The 22,084-nt window shown below is 40.8% G+C and overlaps 1 protein-coding gene across 5 annotated transcripts in view; it reads right to left on the minus strand.

The window, feature by feature from the left end:
- evi5l (ecotropic viral integration site 5 like) overlaps nt 1-21,696 on the minus strand; it is a 31,886-nt gene extending 10,190 nt beyond the window's left edge. For 2 of the 5 annotated variants that reach the window (XM_061678606.1, XM_061678602.1), the window contains exons 1-14: nt 21,393-21,696; nt 10,783-11,157; nt 9,602-9,791; nt 7,281-7,505; nt 6,155-6,229; nt 5,877-6,002; nt 5,601-5,744; nt 5,429-5,518; nt 4,610-4,707; nt 4,431-4,491; nt 4,188-4,241; nt 3,937-3,969; nt 3,011-3,151; nt 184-300 (exon numbers count right to left, since the gene is read on the minus strand). In XM_061678606.1, coding sequence (XP_061534590.1) covers nt 184-300; nt 3,011-3,151; nt 3,937-3,969; nt 4,188-4,241; nt 4,431-4,491; nt 4,610-4,707; nt 5,429-5,518; nt 5,601-5,744; nt 5,877-6,002; nt 6,155-6,229; nt 7,281-7,505; nt 9,602-9,791; nt 10,783-11,024 — 1,596 coding nt within the window. In that variant the 5' untranslated portion in view covers nt 11,025-11,157; nt 21,393-21,696. Of the gene's footprint in view, nt 1-183; nt 301-3,010; nt 3,152-3,936; nt 3,970-4,187; nt 4,242-4,430; nt 4,492-4,609; nt 4,708-5,428; nt 5,519-5,600; nt 5,745-5,876; nt 6,003-6,154; nt 6,230-7,280; nt 7,506-9,601; nt 9,792-10,782; nt 11,158-18,764; nt 18,896-21,392 lie in introns of all 5 variants that reach the window. The other 3 variants (XM_061678608.1, XM_061678607.1, XM_061678603.1) reach the window with 2 other exon arrangements.
- Nucleotides 21,697-22,084: the final 388 nt, after the last annotated feature.

Below are 22,084 nucleotides of genomic sequence, written 5' to 3' on the forward strand. Positions count from 1 at the left end.
CTAATGGGGGAAAATGGTTTTCTGTTTAGGATGTTCCATCCATCCATTTTTTATTCACATAATATTCCAATTTATTGAGATTAACATTGAACAGAATTTGCGCTTATTTTTTGGGGGGGTTGCAAACACAAATGTGTGTAAATGCAGTGAAATCCTGTGCTGCTCCTAACTCTGCAGGCTCACCTTCTCCAGATCGAGCACCTTGTCCTGCATTTCCTTCATCGCCACCAGCAACTCGGCCTCACGCAGCTTGGACTGCTCCAGCTCTGTCTGCAGACCGCTCACAAACCGCTCCGTGTACTGAAACAAGCGTTGCACATGTTAGTTACACAGCACATTTACAGACAACAGCAATGATAAGAGTGGAGGATGTTGTTGACAAACTGTATATAATTATAGAGATAGACTAGTCATACAGTATGACAAATAAAGTGCCTTGTCACAAGTTGCTCCAGGGTATCTGCAGGCTTAAGGAAGGCAAATCCATGACTTTTTTAAAAATTAATTATATTAATTATATTATATAAATAATCTTTTTTTTGCTGGCAGGCCACTTCAATCAAATTTATTCACTAAATGTGACCACTATATTTTTGTGATAATATATATGTATATTTTATGAAACATACAATCATTTTTTTTTTTTTTTAACGGTGATTGTAGACTGCAGGTAGCAGCATTCATGCAATCTGCCTAAATGTGGCTTATCTATGTGCAACAAAATAAACCATCGAACCATCTGCTTGTCAGATGGTTCAACAGGATTTGGACAACAAACATTTTAACAGTTGACTAAAGGGTTTTCCGGAAGGATAATACATTTTGTAAAATCTAACTGAACGAACGTCCTGTGCCATACGAAGTCTTTTCTTTTATCTAATATATTAAATTATATATACAGGAATTAACCAGACACAAAGTAAGGTCCACCTTCACAATCTTAGGAGATCCAATGCAAGAGATGTATCAATACTGTAACTCAGCCTTTATAAAGATAATCATATATTTAGTCATAAAGGTATTCATTTAACTATACACCGATTTTATCGGTCCTTATCGGTATCGGACGATAATTAGCATTTTATGCTGACCGGCAGATCGGCTTTAATGTCATAATTCGCCGATCCGATCAATGACTGCAAAATACATTTACTCTGCGTCGCCATCGTGCACTGTATATTCGAATCCAAAAGCTACTTTATTTTTAGCCTTGTCGCGTGTCCTTTGGCGTAGTACTGTAAATTCCTTTGGCGTAGTACTGTAAATTCCTTTGGCGTAGTACTGTAAATATCTGACGGCCAATAAAGTTATTTAAAAAAAAAAAAAAGATGCCGGTGGTGTGGAACAGACAACACCTCTGAGTCAGACAACACGTAATGCCCGGATCAGACTACAAGACAAATTTGCTCTTTCACAATTGCATTATGTCAGACTACAACAATAAAATCTTGGATTCCGATACCAGCGCATCCCGTTTTTTACGATCACTGGGCTTCAACGCAAACGCGACCGGACTCTACTCTCGTTACCATGGTGACGACAACAATAATGGATCGCGCCGTGTGTTTCTAAGAACAAAATGGGGAAAACCGTGTGTTGGTGGTCACCGGTGCTCAGGATAGGAGTGGACGTTCGTTTAAGGCTTGCTTGAGGTATGTTACTTTTAATACGATACGGCTCGCAAGCAGGCAACAAAACGTTATGCTACTGATTGCTTATCGGTTTTTTTGTTTTGTTTTGTTTTTTTAAACTCGCTGATCGGCCACAAAAATCCTGATCGTGTAAAGCCTAAAAAGTTCACAACACTTATCAGCCAGCCACTTTTCAAACGGCCAATTTTAGGTTACAGTAGTAACTTCAAAGTGACTTTCGCGGCTTCAAGCATGCATCGCTGATAAAATGTCAGGAAATGTCACCAAACAGAAAGCTACTTTTCAATGCCAGCGTAACACTCCGGCTAATGTTTTCCTTTGAGGCGGATGACAAAAGCATACAGCGTGAATGAAAGAGTGACTGTGTCAGTTCGGCCATCTCGGCATTTGTTTTATCAAGGAAGACAGTTGGAGCCTAGAGGTGATTCAACTCTATTTTGTGGATGTGGGCACAATCTGAGCTCAATAACATTGGAGTGGAGTTGGAGTGATACAGTGCAAACTCCAATGCCTTAAAGTTTCTTAACACTTTGAGTTCCACACACATGTTCAGGAAAGTGTCCTTAAATGTCAGACAAAACTTGGAGACATTATGCCGTCGACAGCAGATCACGTGCAGCTCACTTGACCTCATTTCAGCCAGAACCAACGGATTGGATGTTTTGTTTTGGTTTTCCGCTGGCTTTTTCCGAACATGTTCTCCAAAAAGATGACGTTGATAAGAGATGATGATTACCCACGGGACGTCAGCATGAGGTAAGCAAATTACAAAGTACAAAGACTCCAGGAGTGTCCAAGCGCTTTTCTCCAGATTTAGCACACGGTACAGTGCCGTGATAATGTTGCTTATGTTATGTTTAGCACCATTACAGGTTTTATGTTTGTAAGGTCAATCTACTTCCTGTTTTGATTTACATTATTTTCATTCGCTTGATAGGCCTCAGCCTCTATCCCTTTTCGTGAACAATGGACTTGGATTTGGCTCTTCTGTGACACGTGTTGTGCATTTGAGACTGTGATATTTGACAAGAGCTGAGTGAAGACTGCTACAATAGCTTATGGCACTAACGCTAACTGCTCATTTAGCTGCCATAGGTTTATTAATTATGATCAAAAATATGCATGTACAGTGGCACCTTGACTTAGTTATACGTTTTAAGTCATTTGTTCCATAACCATGCTCTTAACTCTAAAATCGTCTTTCCCAGTGAAATGAACGGAAACTCAAATCATTTGTTCCAGCAAACTAAAAAACACCGTGACATTTTTTTGGTCACGTGTTTTTAAATAGGAAAAATATAGGATCTAATCGGGGTTGAACAGACTAGTCGACGCGTCGACTTAACCACACCGATTACCTTTTGTTGCTGCAGCTCTCGGATGGTGTCCTGCGCCTTCTCAAGGCTCTCGCTGGCTGCGTTGCACTGCTGCCTCACCACTGCCAGCTCGCGCTTGATCACGTAGTTCTCCTCCGCTTCCTGCGCCCTCGTCACCTGACCCTGAAATGGCACAGCAAAGCGCCATTTCAAACATGAAATTCAAAGACATAGATCATATATCAATGTAGGTAAAGGCGTTAATATTATTGTCATGCTTACAGGTAACCTAGTTGCACGGCACATGTTCAAGCCTTAAAGGAATGGCAATATTATTTGGGAGAAAGAGCATTTGCTTTCTTAGAGAACTGGATGAGCAGCCATGATAATAAACAGAACAATACACAGTAGAGTGCCCCAATTTGACCAAACATTTGTAGAAAACTACAGCTCCAATGTCGCACAAAAACTTGGAAGGTCATTCCGTTTTCTTGTGCGACACCAAGACTATGTTCGCGCTGCAGGTCTATCCGGATTTTTTCATGTCAATGTGAACAGCACAACACCATTTTAAGAAAAACAACGCTGACACACAAATCGAGGAGTTACCCAATGCGCTTTCATTGTAGTTTTAATGAAAAGCAATGCTAACTTACCACAAAGAAACCAAACATTCAGCAAATGTTGAGAGTACTTCATTCCCAATTTTTACATCATAAAATGGTCAGTGTTTACATGCCACATGCGGGACTTACGCAGTCTCATAATAGGAGTCTCCCTTGCGTAAACACAATAAATGTACATGCACTTAGGGAACACATAACAGCTTTCTGAATTTGAACATATTCACGTTAAAAACAATCTCGCTCATGCAGGTTTGTTAAGGTTCGGTAAGAAGGGCAAGAAGTGAGTTTGTAGTTGAGGAGAGGACTGAGGCGAGGAGGAAAGTGGTTCATTAAGTACTCTACCTGGATGAGTCTATCTGCCAGAGCAGCACTCTCCTACCGCGCAATGAAGGGACGCCACAAGACGTTGAAAGAAGAGGCCACAAAGAAATCCAAAGGCAGAAAAAGAGAACGGAAGAAGAACCAATGTGTTGGGGAAAAAAGGTGAGGAAGAAAAAAGAGGGAGCAGTGAGATCAGTCAGAAATTTTGGAGAGGACGAAAAAAAGAACACACTGTAATACTACACGTTGTACACACCAAGAACATCTCTTACCTTCTCTAGGGTTTCAATCCGCTGTTTCAGCAACCTATTTTCTGTGCGTAGCCTCTGAAAATAAGAGCAGATAGTCACGAAGCCTGTCTAGGCTTTGATGAGGAGATGGACAATTGATCATTAAGAATTTGTTGATTGTGTATGTATGGCTTCGTCGCGTATTGACGCAAAAATCGAAGAGCACGAAAGTGGAACCATGACTCACGGGTGATGAATGTCATGAAAAACAACATGCATACACACCTTGATCTCAATTTGCTCCTCCATTTCTTTGTTCTTGATGGTGGTATATTCTTTCTCCAGCCTAATTAAAACAGAAAAACAACACAGGCTCATATTTTAAATGATTAAAAACAATTAATTTGGCTCTGGCTTTTGCTGGAAAAGACCCCCCCGGGCTATGAGTTAACGAGGACCCTCACTTCTTCATTCTCTTGGGGTTGTATTTGATCTGATACGCCCTGAGGATGAGCTTGTCCGGGCAGCTGTCAAACTGGTGGGGGATCACCTTCTGAAAATGCTGGAAGACACGGACGGGAAACAGGCGCAGTTAGGGAGCCCCTCATTGAAACCAGACAAATTTGCGGCTGCGGCACTGTGAGCCCACAATAGCCTTGATATATTTGTTATGACACACTGGAGAAAGAAAGAAAGAAAAAAGCTTGTACATACTTGCCAAGTATTACTACGACCCATGATGCACTGCAAGACATCACTTGCATCCATACAGATTGAATACATATAACTACAGTAAACCCAAAATTACCGATATCATCTCTAAATTTTGAGTTTAAATGGGTATCTTTTTCCTGGAAATGACAAGTGTGGATAAGAGGTAGTAAAGAGCAGTGTTGGGAAGATTACTTTGGAAATGTAGTTGGTTACAGTTACAAGTTACCCTATTGAAAATGCAATAGTCTTGTAACTTTTCAATTACTTTCAATTTGATTTTCTTAATTTTTAATGACTGCATCAACTAGACCCTTGGATGTTTCCTCCAAAAAGGTGGATTAAAACCATATAATCATCATCATATGGTTTCGAAAAAATAGATTATTATAGAAGAAGCTCACCTCAACCGTTAATTTTATTGTATTTACTGGATTATTGCGTTGTTGTATTTAACTCGAAAATCATGAACGTGAGGCAGTAATATTTTATTTAAGTAATTCAAACAGGGCAGTTCAAGTATTAAAAGTCAACGTGAAATATTTAATAGCATGTACATAATGGCTGCTTACCTGTGACATGCCCTCCATGTCTAGCTGAATGAGGTCCGTCTGGTTATACTGCAGAATGGCCATGCCCACACGGAAGATGATCTCGAGGCCCTTCGGAAAGGTCACTCAGCTCAGTTTTACATGTTGACTCAATACAAACAAAAGCAAACATAAATGATCCGAATCCTCCTACCTCATACATAAAAATATCAAATATGCGCGTGGCAACAGGCAAAGGGAGAAAAGTCAGGAAGAGGGTGAGGAACCAGGATGAGGCATACATGGATGTATGAAAACTCTGGGATCGGAAATGGACGTTAAGCTCTGGAAGTTGCTCCTGATACGAAAAAAAAAAAAAAAAAGCACAGTTATTTCTAAGCAATCGTCAGGGGGGGGAAACATTTTTTTTTAAATAAGTGAAACCTTGCTGCCCTCCAGTGGACGTAATCCCAGTCTACTTGCGCTTTACCTGAAGCAGATATTCAAACTGGTAAATGCAGAGTCCCAGTTCGGCCATGCTGGGCTTGAAGAGCTCTCGCAGACGATATTCCTGCATCAGACGCACAAACACGCAAAACGCCTCTTCTTCGGGCATCTGAAACAGAGTGGAGAGTTCCCTCATTAGCAACTGTACTATCACACAGTGACTCCCAACATTAAAACACCCGAGAAGTTCTATTACCACACACTATTTTTAATTGTTATTACACATTAATCTAGTGGGATGAATGAGCATGGTGCAATTACCTGCATGAGCAACAGGCCAACAATGAACGCACTGCCTTGGCAGTAGCCCACCTCTCGGTCCACTAGGGAGTATGCCTGAAAAACACGCACGCAAATGACATTTACGTACGAGGCATATTGAAACAGCTTTTAAAAACATCTGGGATTACATGTCAAGTCTGGAAGACAGATTCAAAATTGAACAGGAACATCAAGGTGTCCTCTCATTTTCTCAACTGCTGAGCCGATAGGGAGCTATTCCCATTTAGCAGCAGTTTCAAAATGTCCATCACTGTAATTATATTCAAACGAACAATTTAAATAGGCAGTCAGTTCAACTGTGAATCAAAAACGCCTACCAAAAGTTGGTTTTGGGTTTTCAAACTAGCTGCCCTATTTATGTAATGTAGAATTTATTTACAATTAGAATGTTAAAAAATAAATAAATATGTTATTCCTCAATCGCTTAACTCATTTTGATTGTAACCATTTTATTTACTTTTGGCTTTCAACTTTCTTTATGATACAAGAACTTTTTTTAAACATATCTAAGTGACTAATCAATCCATCCATCCATTTTCTGAGCCGCTTCTCCTCACAAGGGTCGCGGGCGTGCCGGAGCCTATCCCAGCTATCTTTGGGCAGGAGGCGGTCACCAGCCAATCGCAGGGCACACACAAACAAACAACCATTCGCACACACATTCACACCTACGGTCAATTTAGAGTCTTCAATCAACCTACCATGCATGTTTTTGGGATGTGGGAGGAAACCGGAGTGCCTGGAGAAAATCCACGCAGGCACGGGGAGAACATGCAAACTCCACACAGGTGTGGCCGGGATTTGAATCCCGGTCCTCAGAACTGTGAGGCAGATGCTCTAAGAGACTAATCATCACATTAAAATGCGTTGCATATATTTGTTTTACTTTCCTTCGTTGTTCATATTTTTTTGAAAAGGAAAATTGCAATAATGTACATATGTAATCAGCTCATAGAATACAGGCTAATATGTTAGTCATCTTTTGGCAAAACACATGGCTACAAGCGTGTTGTGCTGTGATATTTATTATCAAAGACAGCGGTCGCGCCTCTTCTTGAATGTCAAACATCACAGAGACATGTAAAAACACTGATGTGCTTTTTACCTTCATGACATTGAAGAGGACCTCCTGTCCCAGGCTGTCCTGACCTTTGAAGAACTCGTGCTCGGGGTAAGTGCGGGCGATGTCTCTGCGGATCAGCTTCTCGCAGGGGGACGACATCTTGAGCAGCTCCGAGTACTGATTCTTCACAGGCATGTCCGTGGCGTTGCCCAGCAGCTGCCACACGATGGCCCGGAAGTGATGAGGAATGCCCTTCCGGATCAGCTCCTGGGCGACACGCAGCGACAGAAACAGACAAGACACATTTACAGATTAATGCAGTACTTATTCATTAAGGCAGGGGTGTCCAACTCATTTTTCGTCACGGACACGGGTCACATCGGTTTCTCTCGGAAGGCCATAATGAGAAAACAAGTAATGTATTGTCACCGCAGTATATTATTACATGTACACTGCACTGCACATACAATGGATTGTTATATTGGTAACAAAAAATGTAATCCGAAATCAGAAGTCATGGAAAATTGTGACACGCAAATATTGAAGTATACAACTACTGTATGTTTCTGTTAAGACGGGATTTGGTGAAAAATACATCCTTGTAATATCTGTAAAAAGTGGATACAAATTGCACTTTCAGTACAGATATTCTGCCAAAATTACATATATATTAAAAAAAAAGACAAGGTAGAGACAGACACTTTAGAGGTGGGTGTTGAAGACTACATTATCCATAGGGGTGAATGGGAGTTTGACCTGTCTATTTTGGACCTGTGATTGGCTGGCAACCAGTCCAGGGTGTTTCCCGTCTCTCGCTTAAAGTCAGCTGAGGATTGGCTCCAGCTCCCCCGCCACCATAAAGAGGACAAGCACTGTAGAAAACGGATGAATGGTTGGATTTGTGGGGGGAGAATCTCCTGTTGAATGTTCTGAACTCCTGTTTGGATACCATTGTGGTATTGAGGAGTGTCTGGAGGAGCTGTGACACAACGGACATCTGCATGGATGTCAGGAAACAAGTTGAGAGGGAATCAACAGTAGCGCACTCCATTTTGCTTCAAGACACAATTGACTACCTCCTTAACACCATTTAATCAATATCCCGAGTAACCAGGATCCATGTTTTTTGAAGAGCCGGTCATAAATGTCATAGTCGGTGTCATGTTTTGGCCTTTGGTCCAAGCGCTTAAAAATATCTCCTTGCTTGTTTTTCCGCTCTTATTTCATTTGTGACTCACTCGGCTGTCCCTCCTCTCATCCATCTTGCCGCCCGTCCCTGAGGTTTTTTCTCTTTTTCCGTGCGTCACCCAGAAAGGTCAAAAGGGACAAAGAGGCTACTACTGTGTACTTAAAAGGCGTACCATCAGAATCAGAATCACTTTTATTTGCCAAGTATGTCCAAAACACACAAGGGATTTGTCTCCGGTAGTTGGAGCCGCTCTAGTACAACAGACAGTCAATTTACAGAACACTTTGGAGACAAAGACATTGACAAAAAACAATTGTGCAAAAAATGCAGAGTCCTCTAGCACTTAGAGCAGTTCGAATGACTAATATTGCAATAGACCGGTGCAATGACCATTATGCAAGGGGCGCTGAGACTTCTAGGAGTGTATGCGGTTTAAAGTGACGAGTAGTGCGATAATCTGAGACAATGTTGGTTGTGCAAATGTTACAGATACTCCTCAAACAGTGTGTAAATGGAGCAGATGCTCCTGTGGCATGAGTGGCCAGTATATGCAAATAGTGCAGCATGGCGAGATAACTACAGTGAGTGCACGAGGAATACATAATTGGCCCCACAGAAATGTGACAACGAACTCAGTCAAAAAAACTAGCATGTCAGCTTTGTTCCCTTAGAATGATGCATGTCTCCTCAAGATCAGATCAGAATCATCTTTATTTGCCAAGTATGTCCAAAAAACACACAAGGAATTTGTCTCCGGTAGTTGGAGCCGCTCTAGTACGACAACAGTCAATTGACAGAGAACACTTTTGAGACAAAGACATTGACAAAAAAAAAGTCACTGAGCAATAAAGGGTTGCTAGTTATCTGGTAATGCCGGTACATTATTATTATTATTTTTTTTTAAGATTATCATCATGTTGCCACGGCAATGCAAGTCATTTAATTTGTGCGCAAATGACTGCAGGGAAGGGACCTGCTTTTTTGGCAGTATACTTGGAAAACCGATAAGCTTTTCAAGAATGGCTTGACTGTATTTGTCCAACAGAAAATTTCCTTTGGCTTCATGCTGTAGACTCAGAAAACAAGTTGCTTGTTTATGAAAGCCACAAAAAGAAAAAGGCAGCTGAATATAAACAGAGGGGGTCAGGAGGAATCGGCTGAACCTGCAGCTCACCTTGAGGAGCTTGTCCTTCTTGCGTCTCCACTCCTCCCATTCGTTGACGATGCGGCCCCAAAGGATCCAGGTGTCCTCCTCAAGGTGCGACAGATTCGAGGAGGCCGAGGAGCTCGACACCAGTGAGGAGCCGCTGTTGCGCCGCGAGCCCGTCATGGAGCGCATGGACTTAGAGTCGGCCTCCAGTAACCTTGTTGTAAGAGAGAAGTACAACACCAATAAGTATAGCGATGAATGCAGTTTGTTAGTAGGATTACACATCTACCCAGTAAATTTTTAAAAAGTAGCACTTTGTTCTCCAGAAAGAAGTCATTAATATGATGAGAATAAAGTTTTATTATGAGAATATTATTATGTCATTTAATGAAATATTCTGACAATAAGGTTATGTGTTTTCAACAACCAAAAAAATAATATGAAATAATATGAAAAATTATTTATTATTATTATTATAATTAGTTTGCACCGAAGTTTTTTTGAGAAAAAAAATTGGAATAGAGAGAAAAAAAAGTCAAACTATTACAACATTTATGATGTAAAAGGTCAAATTTGTAAGCAGAAAAAAAAATTCTGAATACTGTGACGTATTTTTCAAGAAAAAGTAAATCATGAGAATAAAGTTGCATTTTTGAGTGTAAAGCAGTATTTTTTTTTTTTAAAGGTTATAGTATGAGATTAAAATCCTAATACACAAATACCAAAATTCCCACAAAAGTGCAAACAGAACAGCAGTCGCTCTCTTTCTCTAGACATTAGGAGTTAGTCTCGTAAAATTAAAATTTTCTTCATCAAGTCATTATTATGACTTTATTCTTCCAACGTTACAACTTCAGTCTCTAATATTTCAACTATCATAGCCATGTATCATTCTTTTCTTTTCGTTGTGGCCTGAATACTTGTACGAAACAAGCTTTAGCTTCAGACTAAAATGTGAACTTTTGGTAACCTTGCAGGAATTTCATTGTTTGTCATTTCCCTTAATTCGTCTGTGAATAATGCATGAATCCTAATGACAAAACTCTGGCAAATTAGGTTTGCTCGTCCTTGACAGCAATCTGCTGAGTGCAATTCTATTTTTGGATGGGAACTAATGACATAACCCCTGATTTTATGTTGTTGCCTGTATTGAATTTGCGACTATTGTTTGGACTGTAAATAAATCAACAAATATTTCATGTCACCTATTCTGTTCCTCCAGTTTCGCCAGCAGCTCCAGTTCATCTGGACTGAGGTTCTCGGAGTCCGCCGGGGAAACCGCAGGCGCTGACAGCACTGCATCTTGGGAAGAGGAGTCCGGGCTGAGGACCGGGCTGCCCGTCGACAGGGGGTCTGGATCCAAACCGGGAGGGGAAGAGGGGCAGTCCAGGTGTGAGGGAGCCACGCTGGAGCCCTCTCGCTCTGGGCTGCCGCTGGGTATAGACATGATTATTATGGCGGAGTGGGAAGCAGGGCAAGTGGGAACTCTCCTCGTCTCACTCTAGTCTCTCCTTCCTCAGGACGTCAGCTGACTGTCACCTGGTTGGCGGAGGAGCCAATAGGATCAGAGGTCTCCAAACCTGGTATGGAAGGACGGAGAGATTATTATTATTGTTTTTTTTTTTTTTAAAGATTTTAACCAACGTTTGCGGTCATTGGTTTGCCATTCAGAATAACCAACACACACTTTCTGCTACTCTTCTATTAAGAGCTCTTAGATACAGAGGCGCCTTGAGATAGAAGTTGCCTGACTTACAAGCAACTTTTTTGCATTGACTTGCGAGACCAAACTTGAGATAAGAGCATTGTATGGTGGCCGTGAACCCAACTCGGGATACTTCACAATAACCAGCAGTTTGGCTAATGGTGCAAATTCAGCCCCAAAAATAAATAAATAAAAAATAAGCTGTTTAATGCCTCTCCCACTGTCAAAATAAACATGAAACAAAGAGAATTTCATGTTCAAATTTCAAAACAAATACATAGCTTTCCCTTAGTCTGGAAATTTAAACACAAATAGGGGAGCAAAACATTAAGACAGAAAATATAGCAATACTCACAGGCATTAATTATTTACCCTCAAGCCTCCCGGTGACCAAGGCCGGCACACAAGATGGAGTAGCACACTGACTTGGATTGCAGCAATAAATCATGACGCACAAACTGTTTAATTTGTTACATTATATTTATGTTTTTAATAAAGTACAATACAGTTAACGCTCGCAACTTGTGGGTTATAGGGACCGGGGCCAACCATGAATAATTTACGCTTACTATAATTGCCATTAAAAAAAAAAAAAAAAAAAAAAAAACCACGCCAAAAAAATGCAAGCAAATAAGGAGGGGATTGGTGAAAAACATGAATAAAGAGAGAGAACAGGGAAAATGCTAATCAACGTGGGTTTACGCTAAAAACAGGGGTTAGGTTACACCCCCCCATAAAAAAACACCAAATAAGTGAATTTGTGAATGCTGAACCGCGAATATGTGGGGGTTCACTGTATTATAGAGTGCTATTTTTTCCTATTAAAATCAAACTTTCGTTCATTTAATGGCATTTCCATTCATTTCATGAGGAAAGATTATTTGCGATAGGAGTGTTTTGCATTAAAAGCGTGGTCACGGAACACATTAAACTCTTATCTCAAGACACCACTATTATATTTCCTCAATGAATGGCAGATGCTTGAATTTCCAACACACCTCAAGTAATCACCGAGTGCATCGTCCGCTTGACAAAAGGACACCTCACCTGTAGACGCCTCCTTTATGGCAGAAGCTTAACACTGGATGACTTGGTGGTATCATTTATTTGCAGAAAAAAAAAAAAAGTACAAATACCTTATCACAAAAATACAATTTGGACAAACTCAACTCAACCCACTCTCCACTTTATTTATAGCGCAATTTAAAAGATACAACTTCAGCTTTAAGCAAACTGCTGAACATAAGATCAAGCATAAACCACAATAAATAACAACAACAATAATAATAATAAATATTCAATATTCTTTTCCCATTAAAATATGAACAAAGTGCTCTTTACATTGGCATTTGCCATACAGGACGTCCAAAGTTTGATTCCCTCTTGTTGCACAGTATACAGTACATCTTGTGTGACGTTGTACAAAAAAGGTGCTTCGTCTGAAAATGACCTTAGCCTTAATAGATGCCTGGTGCTCGCAGCAGTGGACAAAAAAAACCAAAAAAAACAACAACAACAAAAGCACCAAGCCATGAACAAATGATATGAAATGTTTCATATGAAACTGATAATTCCTTTATAATCGCTCAGCTGCAAGTTGTTTTTCAGTATTTCATTTCGTTATTGTTTTATCGATTTCCCCCCCCCCCCCCCATTATTCTTCTGTGAAACTTTTTTCCCCCCGTTTTTTATTTTTTTTAATTATTAGTATTATTATTATCGTTTTTAAACGCATAAACCAAGCACCTGACGAGACTACTAATCCCAAACCTCCTCCTATCACTATTGGGCCAAATCTCACCAGTGCCTTTTTGATCCAATGTAATATTATGCTAATTAAGAAGTAAATATTGGAGTAAAAGAAACACACTGGTAGAGGTGCCTACAATGACATCGCCAAAGCTGAAGCAACGGAAGTGATGATGTCATAATGACTGAGCGCGCACACACACAGACAAACGGCCTTTTCTTGAGGGTGGTCATCACACCGCAGTCAAAAAAGGCTGCTCTGAAATTAGCAATGGTGTTGTGCAAAGACCTGTATAACATTAAAAGAGCAGGTGCTGTAATTTATAGAGTTCAAACAGGATTTCAGTCAAGTTACTAATGGAAACTCATTTCACACTACAACATATCATTTTAAGTAAATGGAACACGAAGAATGGTTTAACTTCAAGATGATGACATCACTTTTTCCGTGGGCGGTTAATGAATGTCAAAACATTATGAGGGTTTATGCGCTCCACTGTTCACCAGTTATATCCAGCCATTCAAGGCATTTGTATCTTGAGCCCGATGTTCATCTTGCTCATGTAAACAAAGTTTAGCGCATTACATTTTCGCAATCCGGCCTTTTAATTCTCCATTGTTGCATCCATTTTTTTTAATTGTTTTTTTTAAACAGATGCATGAGTTGGCTATAAAAAGCTCCATGTGACCATTTATCATATTCCAGAGAAAAACAATCATTCCTCTCTGACATTTTCTGAATACGACCCACAAACACACAGTCGATCCTTGAAACACAGCTCCTCAAATATAGTTGTTTAAATAGATCTAAAGTATTGTCTTTAATTAGTAAGAATATGGCGGCACGGTGGACAACTGGTTAGAGCGTCAGCTTCACAGTTCTGAGGACCCGGGTTCAATCCCCGCCCCAGACTGTGTGGAGTTTGCACGTTCTCCCCGTGCCTGCGTGGGTTTTCTCCAGGCACTCCGGTTTCCTCCCACATCCCAAAAACATGCATAAATTGGAGACTCTAAATTGCCCGTAGGTGTGACTGTGAGTGCGAATGGTTGTTTGTTTGTATGTGCCCTGCGATTGGCTGGCAAACAGTTCAGGGTGTACCTGCCCGATGACAGCTGGGATAGGCTCCAGCACGCCCGCGACCCTAGTGAGGAAAAGCGGCTCAGAAAATGGATGGATGGATAGTAAAAATATTCCCTGCGTTACAAACAGTGCATTACTTTAATTATTAGATTATTGAAGCCGTTTTCATCGGAGCAGCGACATCTCTAAACCGAGCATAATATTTTTATTTGCATTACTTCCTTTACAATAAATAAGTTTTTAATACAAACAAATTTAATGTTTGTAACAACGGTAACATTACTATAAACACAACACGAGGACTCCATGGCATTGTCAAAGACAATTATCCTCATGAAATTTATGTTGAAAACACTATTATAAGAGGCTCTTGAGAGGTCAGTGCATTTTGACACAATTGGAGAACACAAGCCAGCACATGACACCAAAATCCACAACAAAACAAGCAAAGCAGCAAAACAGCGAGGACAGGAGCGCGTTAACAGTGCGAACATGGAGAACAGCGCTTGGGAGGAGACAAGGGACACATTCATGAGCAGCATCCGGCCCAATCAAAAGCGCCATTAACAAGCCAATGAGACCAATCACTTTTGTAGCTAGAAACGTATGCATCGGGTGCTACGGGACGTCTCCATCAAAATGCATTCAAATTGAAGTAATGTGGATATTTGTAACTAGCTTCTAAACTAGAGCTGCTGCTATAGCTTTATACGCAGGCTAGAAACGATTGATTCATTGAGGCAGAACTCAATGGACGTGATGTTGAAACAAACGTGCTCTTAATCAGGAAATACGAGTAGGTATCTTTCAACAGGACTCAAGCAAACGATAAGGCGATGCATTTAGAAAACAGTCTGCTTTGTCAGAGAAGTGACGTGACCCTTCGGTGACATCTCCGGAACAACAGGGACTGGTCAGTGCCGGGGGCCAGGGTGTGAAATGTGTAAATCAGGCATGATTACTGTTGAGCGATACGCTGCTGCACCTCATCATTTGAAGGCCTCTGACAAAGCGAAGGCCGTCCAGATGTTCCGAGCGTGACTCCGTATGACTGTACGATGACTCAAGTGTAAAACAAAACCCGCCCGTAAGATTTGTGTTGCCGTCTCGACGTGAATTAACCGGTGGCTCCCAAGTCTCAGCCCATGATTATCGGGTGGCTTCCACGTCCATCTACTGTTAGGTGTGAATTATCCTGCCCTATTATCCAGCACATCTACTTTTTCCCCAGTGCTTTGTATGTACATTTTAGTCCAGAATGTGTCTGATTTACAAAATCCTTGCCGTTGGTAGAGCGAAGCCTCTCATACTAGATCCCATCTGGCAAGCAGCCTGGGGCACTAGTTTGATCACACTCACCTCAATTGTTTTCCAGTTAAATAACAATAGCACTGCGCTCCAACACAACAACCTCTACATCCTGAACTGTTTTCTGAAATGCAAAAATAAAATAAAAATAAAAAAACAGTATAAACCCAAATAACAGACAGTTACGATATATTTGGCCCCCATACAAAATGATGGAAATTGAATTAGTCGATCCCAGACTCAGACTATTGCAACCACATAACATTTTAACATGGTTAACAGCCAATAAATAAATTACAATTAAATTACATCATAAAACAAAAATAAAGAAACTACTCTGCACTGCTTTGAAGACGCAGGACGTTTTGCAGAGCAATATGGTCACGTAAGTGCATTTTATAGCTTCTGCTGCAATCAGTAAGAATTAGGATAGTCAAGAATGTAAAAAGTCTTCTTCCCATCCTTTCCTTGCCATTTTGGAAGAGCCTTCTTGTTTAAGGCTTTTTTTCCCCCCATATGAGTTTTGGCACAGGTTTTAAGGACAGTTTTAAGGACAGACATCAGTGACATCACTATAATATTACAGTATATATTTAACCCTCAACAATGAAAAATGGGGGTCGCTAATGCAAATAATTTTTTTAACATTAAATGTCAGCCACTAAATGTAGTCTAAGTTAAAAAAAATTAAATAAAAATTCAAAATGTGACTTTTGAACATTTTGAGGCATATTTTTCTTCAAAATTGTGGTACGTATGGCAGTCAAAGTTGGATGTTCCACAGTGCAGGAAATCATTTTCACCTCAATGATGTGTCAGTTCCGCCCTCTGCCCACCCGTCCATGCTTCTAGGCTCAAGGGCGCTCCAGCAGCCTTGCCTCCAGGCCGACCTCTCCGTTAATGTGTGGCTGTTCCGACCCGTGCGCTCATATTTTGGCTGCGGACACGTGGGCTCGTTTCCACACAGTTCACCTACTTAGACCACTGTCTTTGCGCCAGCTGCTCGACCTGACATTGCTCAAAGTGTCTCTTAATACACAGGCAGGATGGCTTTTTAATTTTCCATAGCTTTGCTATTTGTGAAACGAACAAACAGGCTCCACTAATGCAGATGTATTGACATGTTAACTGCATCGGAAGCCCCACATGACAGCAGCATCTGATTATGTTCTGCAACACTGCATCTGACAACTCCAGACGGTGTGTCTCCTGATTCCATACACTGCCAATGGCTACCCATTAACCCAGGGAACAGGCCTGGTTTGCACTAGCAACGTGACAGTCACAAATGTGTAAATGATTTGGATTTAATGGCACAACCCACTGCTATGAGGCTATTTAACGAAAACAAATACTGGAAGGTTTTCAACATTTTGGTGCTAAAACTGATTGTGTGTTTATCATGACTAATGCTTTCCTGTGCTGAATTCAGATAATAGCATCACTCTCCAGATAATAGGTTCCCTTGAGTGCTGCTGGGAGAGGAAATGGTCTGGAAACAGCCTCGGAAACCCATCAATTCCTTTACAGTTGTTGTTTGGACTGTTTAAGTGCTAATGCTGACATGGTTACTTCTCACCATAAAAATCTTGACCAACCAGAATGAAACGTCCGTTTATCACACACTGGTAGATGTGATGAATGAAGGATTATTGGCAGCTCCGAACTAGAGGACACTACAACTACCCAACCTCTAATGAATACTGACTGCACTAAAGCAGCATGGACAACTTCAACTGTAATTAATCTACTTCTTTAAATGTACCTCTTTGCTCACCGTTTAAGCATTTACTACAGTCAGGTTTATTACAAGGCGAAAGCAAACAATATTTCTCTCATGGCTGGGAGTGTATTTACTCAACTGCAGAGAAATCTATTATGGATAACGTGTTTGTTAAGATTGGGCCTCCCATCTTAGAGCTGTCCATCCATCCAAAGATTTAAATAATAAATAAATAAAACATTTGAGGATGTGATGGTTATTGGTTGAAGTGGCTGTTCCACCTGATGATTAATTGGGGAATGCTGGTTATTAGAGCTGAGACCATTATCTGAAGATTTTAAAAATTATATCAAATAACTTTTTTTAAAAATACAAATAGCAATGCATTGGTTATTGAAGGGTAGATAGAGAGCGTTGATATAAACATATATAAAAAAGCCTCATCTAAACTTCTCGCTTAGCTTTATGTTGTTAAACATACTCCCAATGAGTAAATAGTCAACTCAAACATTCTTAAAAAAAAAAAATATATATATATATATATATATATATATATATATATACACCTGGACTATGACCTACACATGCTATTGTGTGATAGAAAACAGATGTATTTCAGTGTTTTCCTCCTGGGAGTTCATTCAGTTGACCCTTTAAACAAGTTGTGATGCCAGGAGGAGGCAACTTCAGTTGGTCATAACGAATAATGTGTGAATAAAATATTTCATGAGTTTAACATTTAGAAAGGGGATGTTTTGATTCCTGCCTAATTATTTAGACCACATTTGCATATTGGTGTCAATACAAGAAGCACCGCACAACACAGCACAATTCAGTCATTGTGCAGTCTACGGAGCTCGTCAGATCCAGTTACAAAAGTGCAGCCTACGGGAAGAAATGGGTGGCATACAAGAAGAATCGCGTCAAGAGAAGAGCTGCTGCTGCAGGGGGCAGTTGGAGCAAGCTGCTCCCTGTCTCAACAAAGTAGAGGAAATTCAGCACAAGTGGACCACTCTTTGGATCATAGTGTCTACTTTTGGCGTGAAAATTAAAAAAAACATACTAAAGAAATGGGCAAAGTCAATGTACCGTAACTCATTTTGACAGAGTAAAACAGTTAAAACTATTTTTACCTTGCTTTCTACTGTTTGAGTTAATATTGAAATCAGTGGAACAAGAGGTGGGAATTCGATAGCATTTTCTTGATTGATTATGGGTGAATCAGCTGATGGGAGAATCACACTTTGAATATACTAAACGCCTGCTATCCAGGAGGTATTCCATGGTAAAAATTGTTTTGGTTGCACATGGTGTTACAGGATGGTACGGAAAGTATTCAGGCCCCCTTAAAATTGTCACTGTATTATATTGCAGCCATTTGCTAAAAGAATTAAGTTATTCCCCCCCCACCCACCCCTCATTAATGTACACACAGCACCCCCCCCCCCCCCGTATTGACAAAAAAACAATTGTTGAATTTTTTGCAGATTTATTAAAAAAGAAAAACTGAAATAACACACAGCCACAAGTATTCCGACCCTTTCCTCAGTATTTAGCAGAAGCACCCTTTTGAGCTAATACAGCCATGCGTCTTTTTGGGAATGATGCAAGTTTTTCACACCTGAATTTGTGGATCATCTACCATTCCTCCTTGCAGATCCTCTCCAGTTCTGTCAGGTTAGATGGTGAAGGTTGGTGGACAGCCATTTTCAGGTCTCCCCAGAGATGCTCAATTGGGTTTAAGTCAGGGATCTGGTTGGGCCATTCAATCTTAATCAGTTAATCAACCTCCTGTCATGGCTAGAGGCTATGTTCATACAGTTTGTAATCAGAGGTTTAATTAAATACACAAAATTGTCTCTCATCTACACAAACATTCAAAGTTCTGATTCCTTATCCCAATGACTTCACATAGCTGTATCATGAGGCCAGAGTAGAGGCAAATATTTGAATGAATGAGCAAAAGGGGTGAGTCACAAGTGCAGCATTTCTTTGGGTCTGTGCCCATGGGATCAAACAAGAAGACTTGAAGTACGTGAAAACGAACTCACTAGGGAGTGAGAAAGAGATTTTGTTTCCCTCGGGCTGAAGCATGTGATGCGCCTTTTGCATGTTGCAACAATTTAACAGATAAGCCTGAAAATCGTCTCATTGTACAGGACTCATCACTTCATCAGTGGGACAGTCAAGATGAGATTACAACCAACAGACTATGACCAATGGCTTGGTGAGCTAACCCTTGGAGCAAGAGATATTTTGAGTATTCAAGAGTCAGCTGGATGAGTGATTTCCACAGTTTTTGTGACTATCCACAGGAGCAATTCCCTGCCAGGGAATTTGGCTTACTAAAATACATCATTTCCATAACAACATCAATTTAATATAATAAATGTTGGAATTGTGTGGAATCTAAAATGTTGTAGGCGCTTTTAGAGGTAGTGATGTACTGCACATTCTGATGACTGTTCCTGAAAAATAGAAAGAGGAAGAAGGCAACTAATAATGTTTACCCCAAAGTCCAGACTACATATTGAATTTCCTCAAATAGTGGCCCTTTCGCTAATCCCTGCTGTGCTACAATTTGCTGCCAGGTGCCATTTACTTGAGACAAATTAGTTCGTCGAATAGTTCTCCTTTTTCCAGTTAAAAAAAAAAAAAAGTAGCAACACTCTCTTCATAGATGTTATTGTTCACACACAGTCATTAAATAGTTACAGTAACTGTTGAGCCCATTTGAACTCTGTTGCTAACCGACTGACGCGTGTAAACAGTCTCTCAGATAAAATTGGGGAGTAAGATTGGAGTCTCACTGGACGTTTTAAATTAGTTCCCTGCACAGCACTAGAGATAATTTATATGATGCGAATAAGGCGATTCGTGTTACAGTACATTCTCGTGCTACAGCGCCACTTGTTCCGTACGTCCATGTTTCAAAGCAAACTACACATCTTACTTGTTCTTCCCAGTATGTCTTGAGTCTTGCCATTTTTCCATTCATCTATCGTCTGTACCGCTTACACTTACTGCAAAATTAATCACTGCGAGCCTTCCCAGTTAACATGAATATTTGACTTCTAAAGCCGTCAATGGCAGTGAATGTGTTAGTGGAAATGTAACCGTGATCACGATTTTGGCTCCCATGATTTAATTAGCCCGATTGTCAGCGATTTGTTCATTTAAAATGCCGGCTGCGCTGCATATGAACTGACTGAAGTGGTGAGTGAGCAAGTCATGCCGAGAGAAGAAAGTACAGCAAACAGAGATGATGGTGAGGAGCCCGTGCCGCCAAAAGGGATCAATATCTGTTTTCTAGACATGATTAGATTCTGGGCAAATGACAATAAATAAGAAGACATATGTAAACAGCGCCGTACAGTTGTCTTCCCTGCAAGGTAACAGAATCTGTTCAACCATCTGAAAAAACTGTGTGCGCGAAAGGAATAATTCAGACACAGAGCTAGTTGATTCGTGACACACTGTCAATGATGTGATGTCATCTTTACGTGAAGTCTATATGAAATGACGACATCGAGGAGCGAACGTCTTATTTGTCCCAACTCGCTCCTCTGTTATGAAGTACAATATACTTCATACATAAAAAAAAAAAACAACAAACAATCAAACAGCCATTTGATAAAGAGGAGCCTGACATCCACTAATGCGTGGTCCAACTCCATTTGACATCATAGACTTCTCCTAGTTACCAACATGACAGCTCATCTCCCATATCAGAGCTAACCTGCTTTGCAACTAGGATACCCGGACAGGCCTGCGCGCTGTGTGCAGTCAATCCACGGCTGAGGCGGAATGAACGAACGTCTGTGCACTTAAATGACACATCTCCTCCCGGGAGGGAGTGAACATGTACCAGCGGCTTCCCGCGACAGGCAGCCTGGTTGTGTAACAGCGTCAAAACGAGAGCAGGACAACATCCTCCAGCAAAGGCAACAACAACAACAATAATAATAATAATAAGGCACAAACGGGGAATGTAAATGAATAACAATGTCGGCGTCTTGTTTGACAGGACACGCGACGGAATGTAGCACGGAAAACGAGCAGACATAATAATAAATAATAATAATAGCAGCAGAAGGACTGGCACATTCGAACATTTAACAATGTTTTAGCTAGGTGGGCCTGTGTAGTTTAGCGTTGCAATTTGACACGAACCGACAATGTGGTCTCGCAACAACACTCTCACCTAGCTAAATGAATACATTCTGGATATAAAACGTGAAACGCTTACCAGGCGTGTTTTTCCATATCGCGGCAGTGCGGTTGCAGTCTCCCCGACGACACTACCGTCTAAATATCAACCCCGGTGGTGTTATCGGCTAATTTAAATCTTAACAGACCGCCGAGGAGGACACACAGTCGGATAGCGTCCAACGCTGTGCCATATCCCTCCGGGCGCCGCCGGTCCCCCGACAGCGGCGAATTAAAGCCGCTATTAATATATTTTTAGTTTGAAATCCGCGGAAACAAACATGACGGACGACTCAACAGGGGAAAGAAGCAGCGCAAACGGGCAGCGGCATCAATCACGACGAGGAAATCGTTCGGAATGGCTGGCGTGCGGCAGCCTGGGAAGGAGGGGCGAGCCAATCAGCGTAGAGAACGGGGACTGATTGACAAGTCGCTGGCCAATTGCCTGATGAAAATACAGGCCGTTGCACGGAAGAGCGGCTACAACAGCCAATCACCGTCCATATTTATTATGATGAAAGGCGGGGTTTGCAGGTGTTGCACAGAGGAGCAGCCAAGAGGAATTAATTAAGCATGATAGATAGATTAGATTCAAACTGTAGATATGTGTAGACAGATTTACAGTATATCAATATATTTAAGAATCGAAGTGCAGTTAACATAGAAGCAGTACTAGGTATGCAATAACAAGTTATAAATATCCCATGCTAAGACTTTAGTGTAAGCATGACC

This window comes from Phycodurus eques, chromosome 6, assembly GCF_024500275.1.
Source record: "Phycodurus eques isolate BA_2022a chromosome 6, UOR_Pequ_1.1, whole genome shotgun sequence".
NCBI classification, from domain to species: domain Eukaryota; kingdom Metazoa; phylum Chordata; class Actinopteri; order Syngnathiformes; family Syngnathidae; genus Phycodurus; species Phycodurus eques.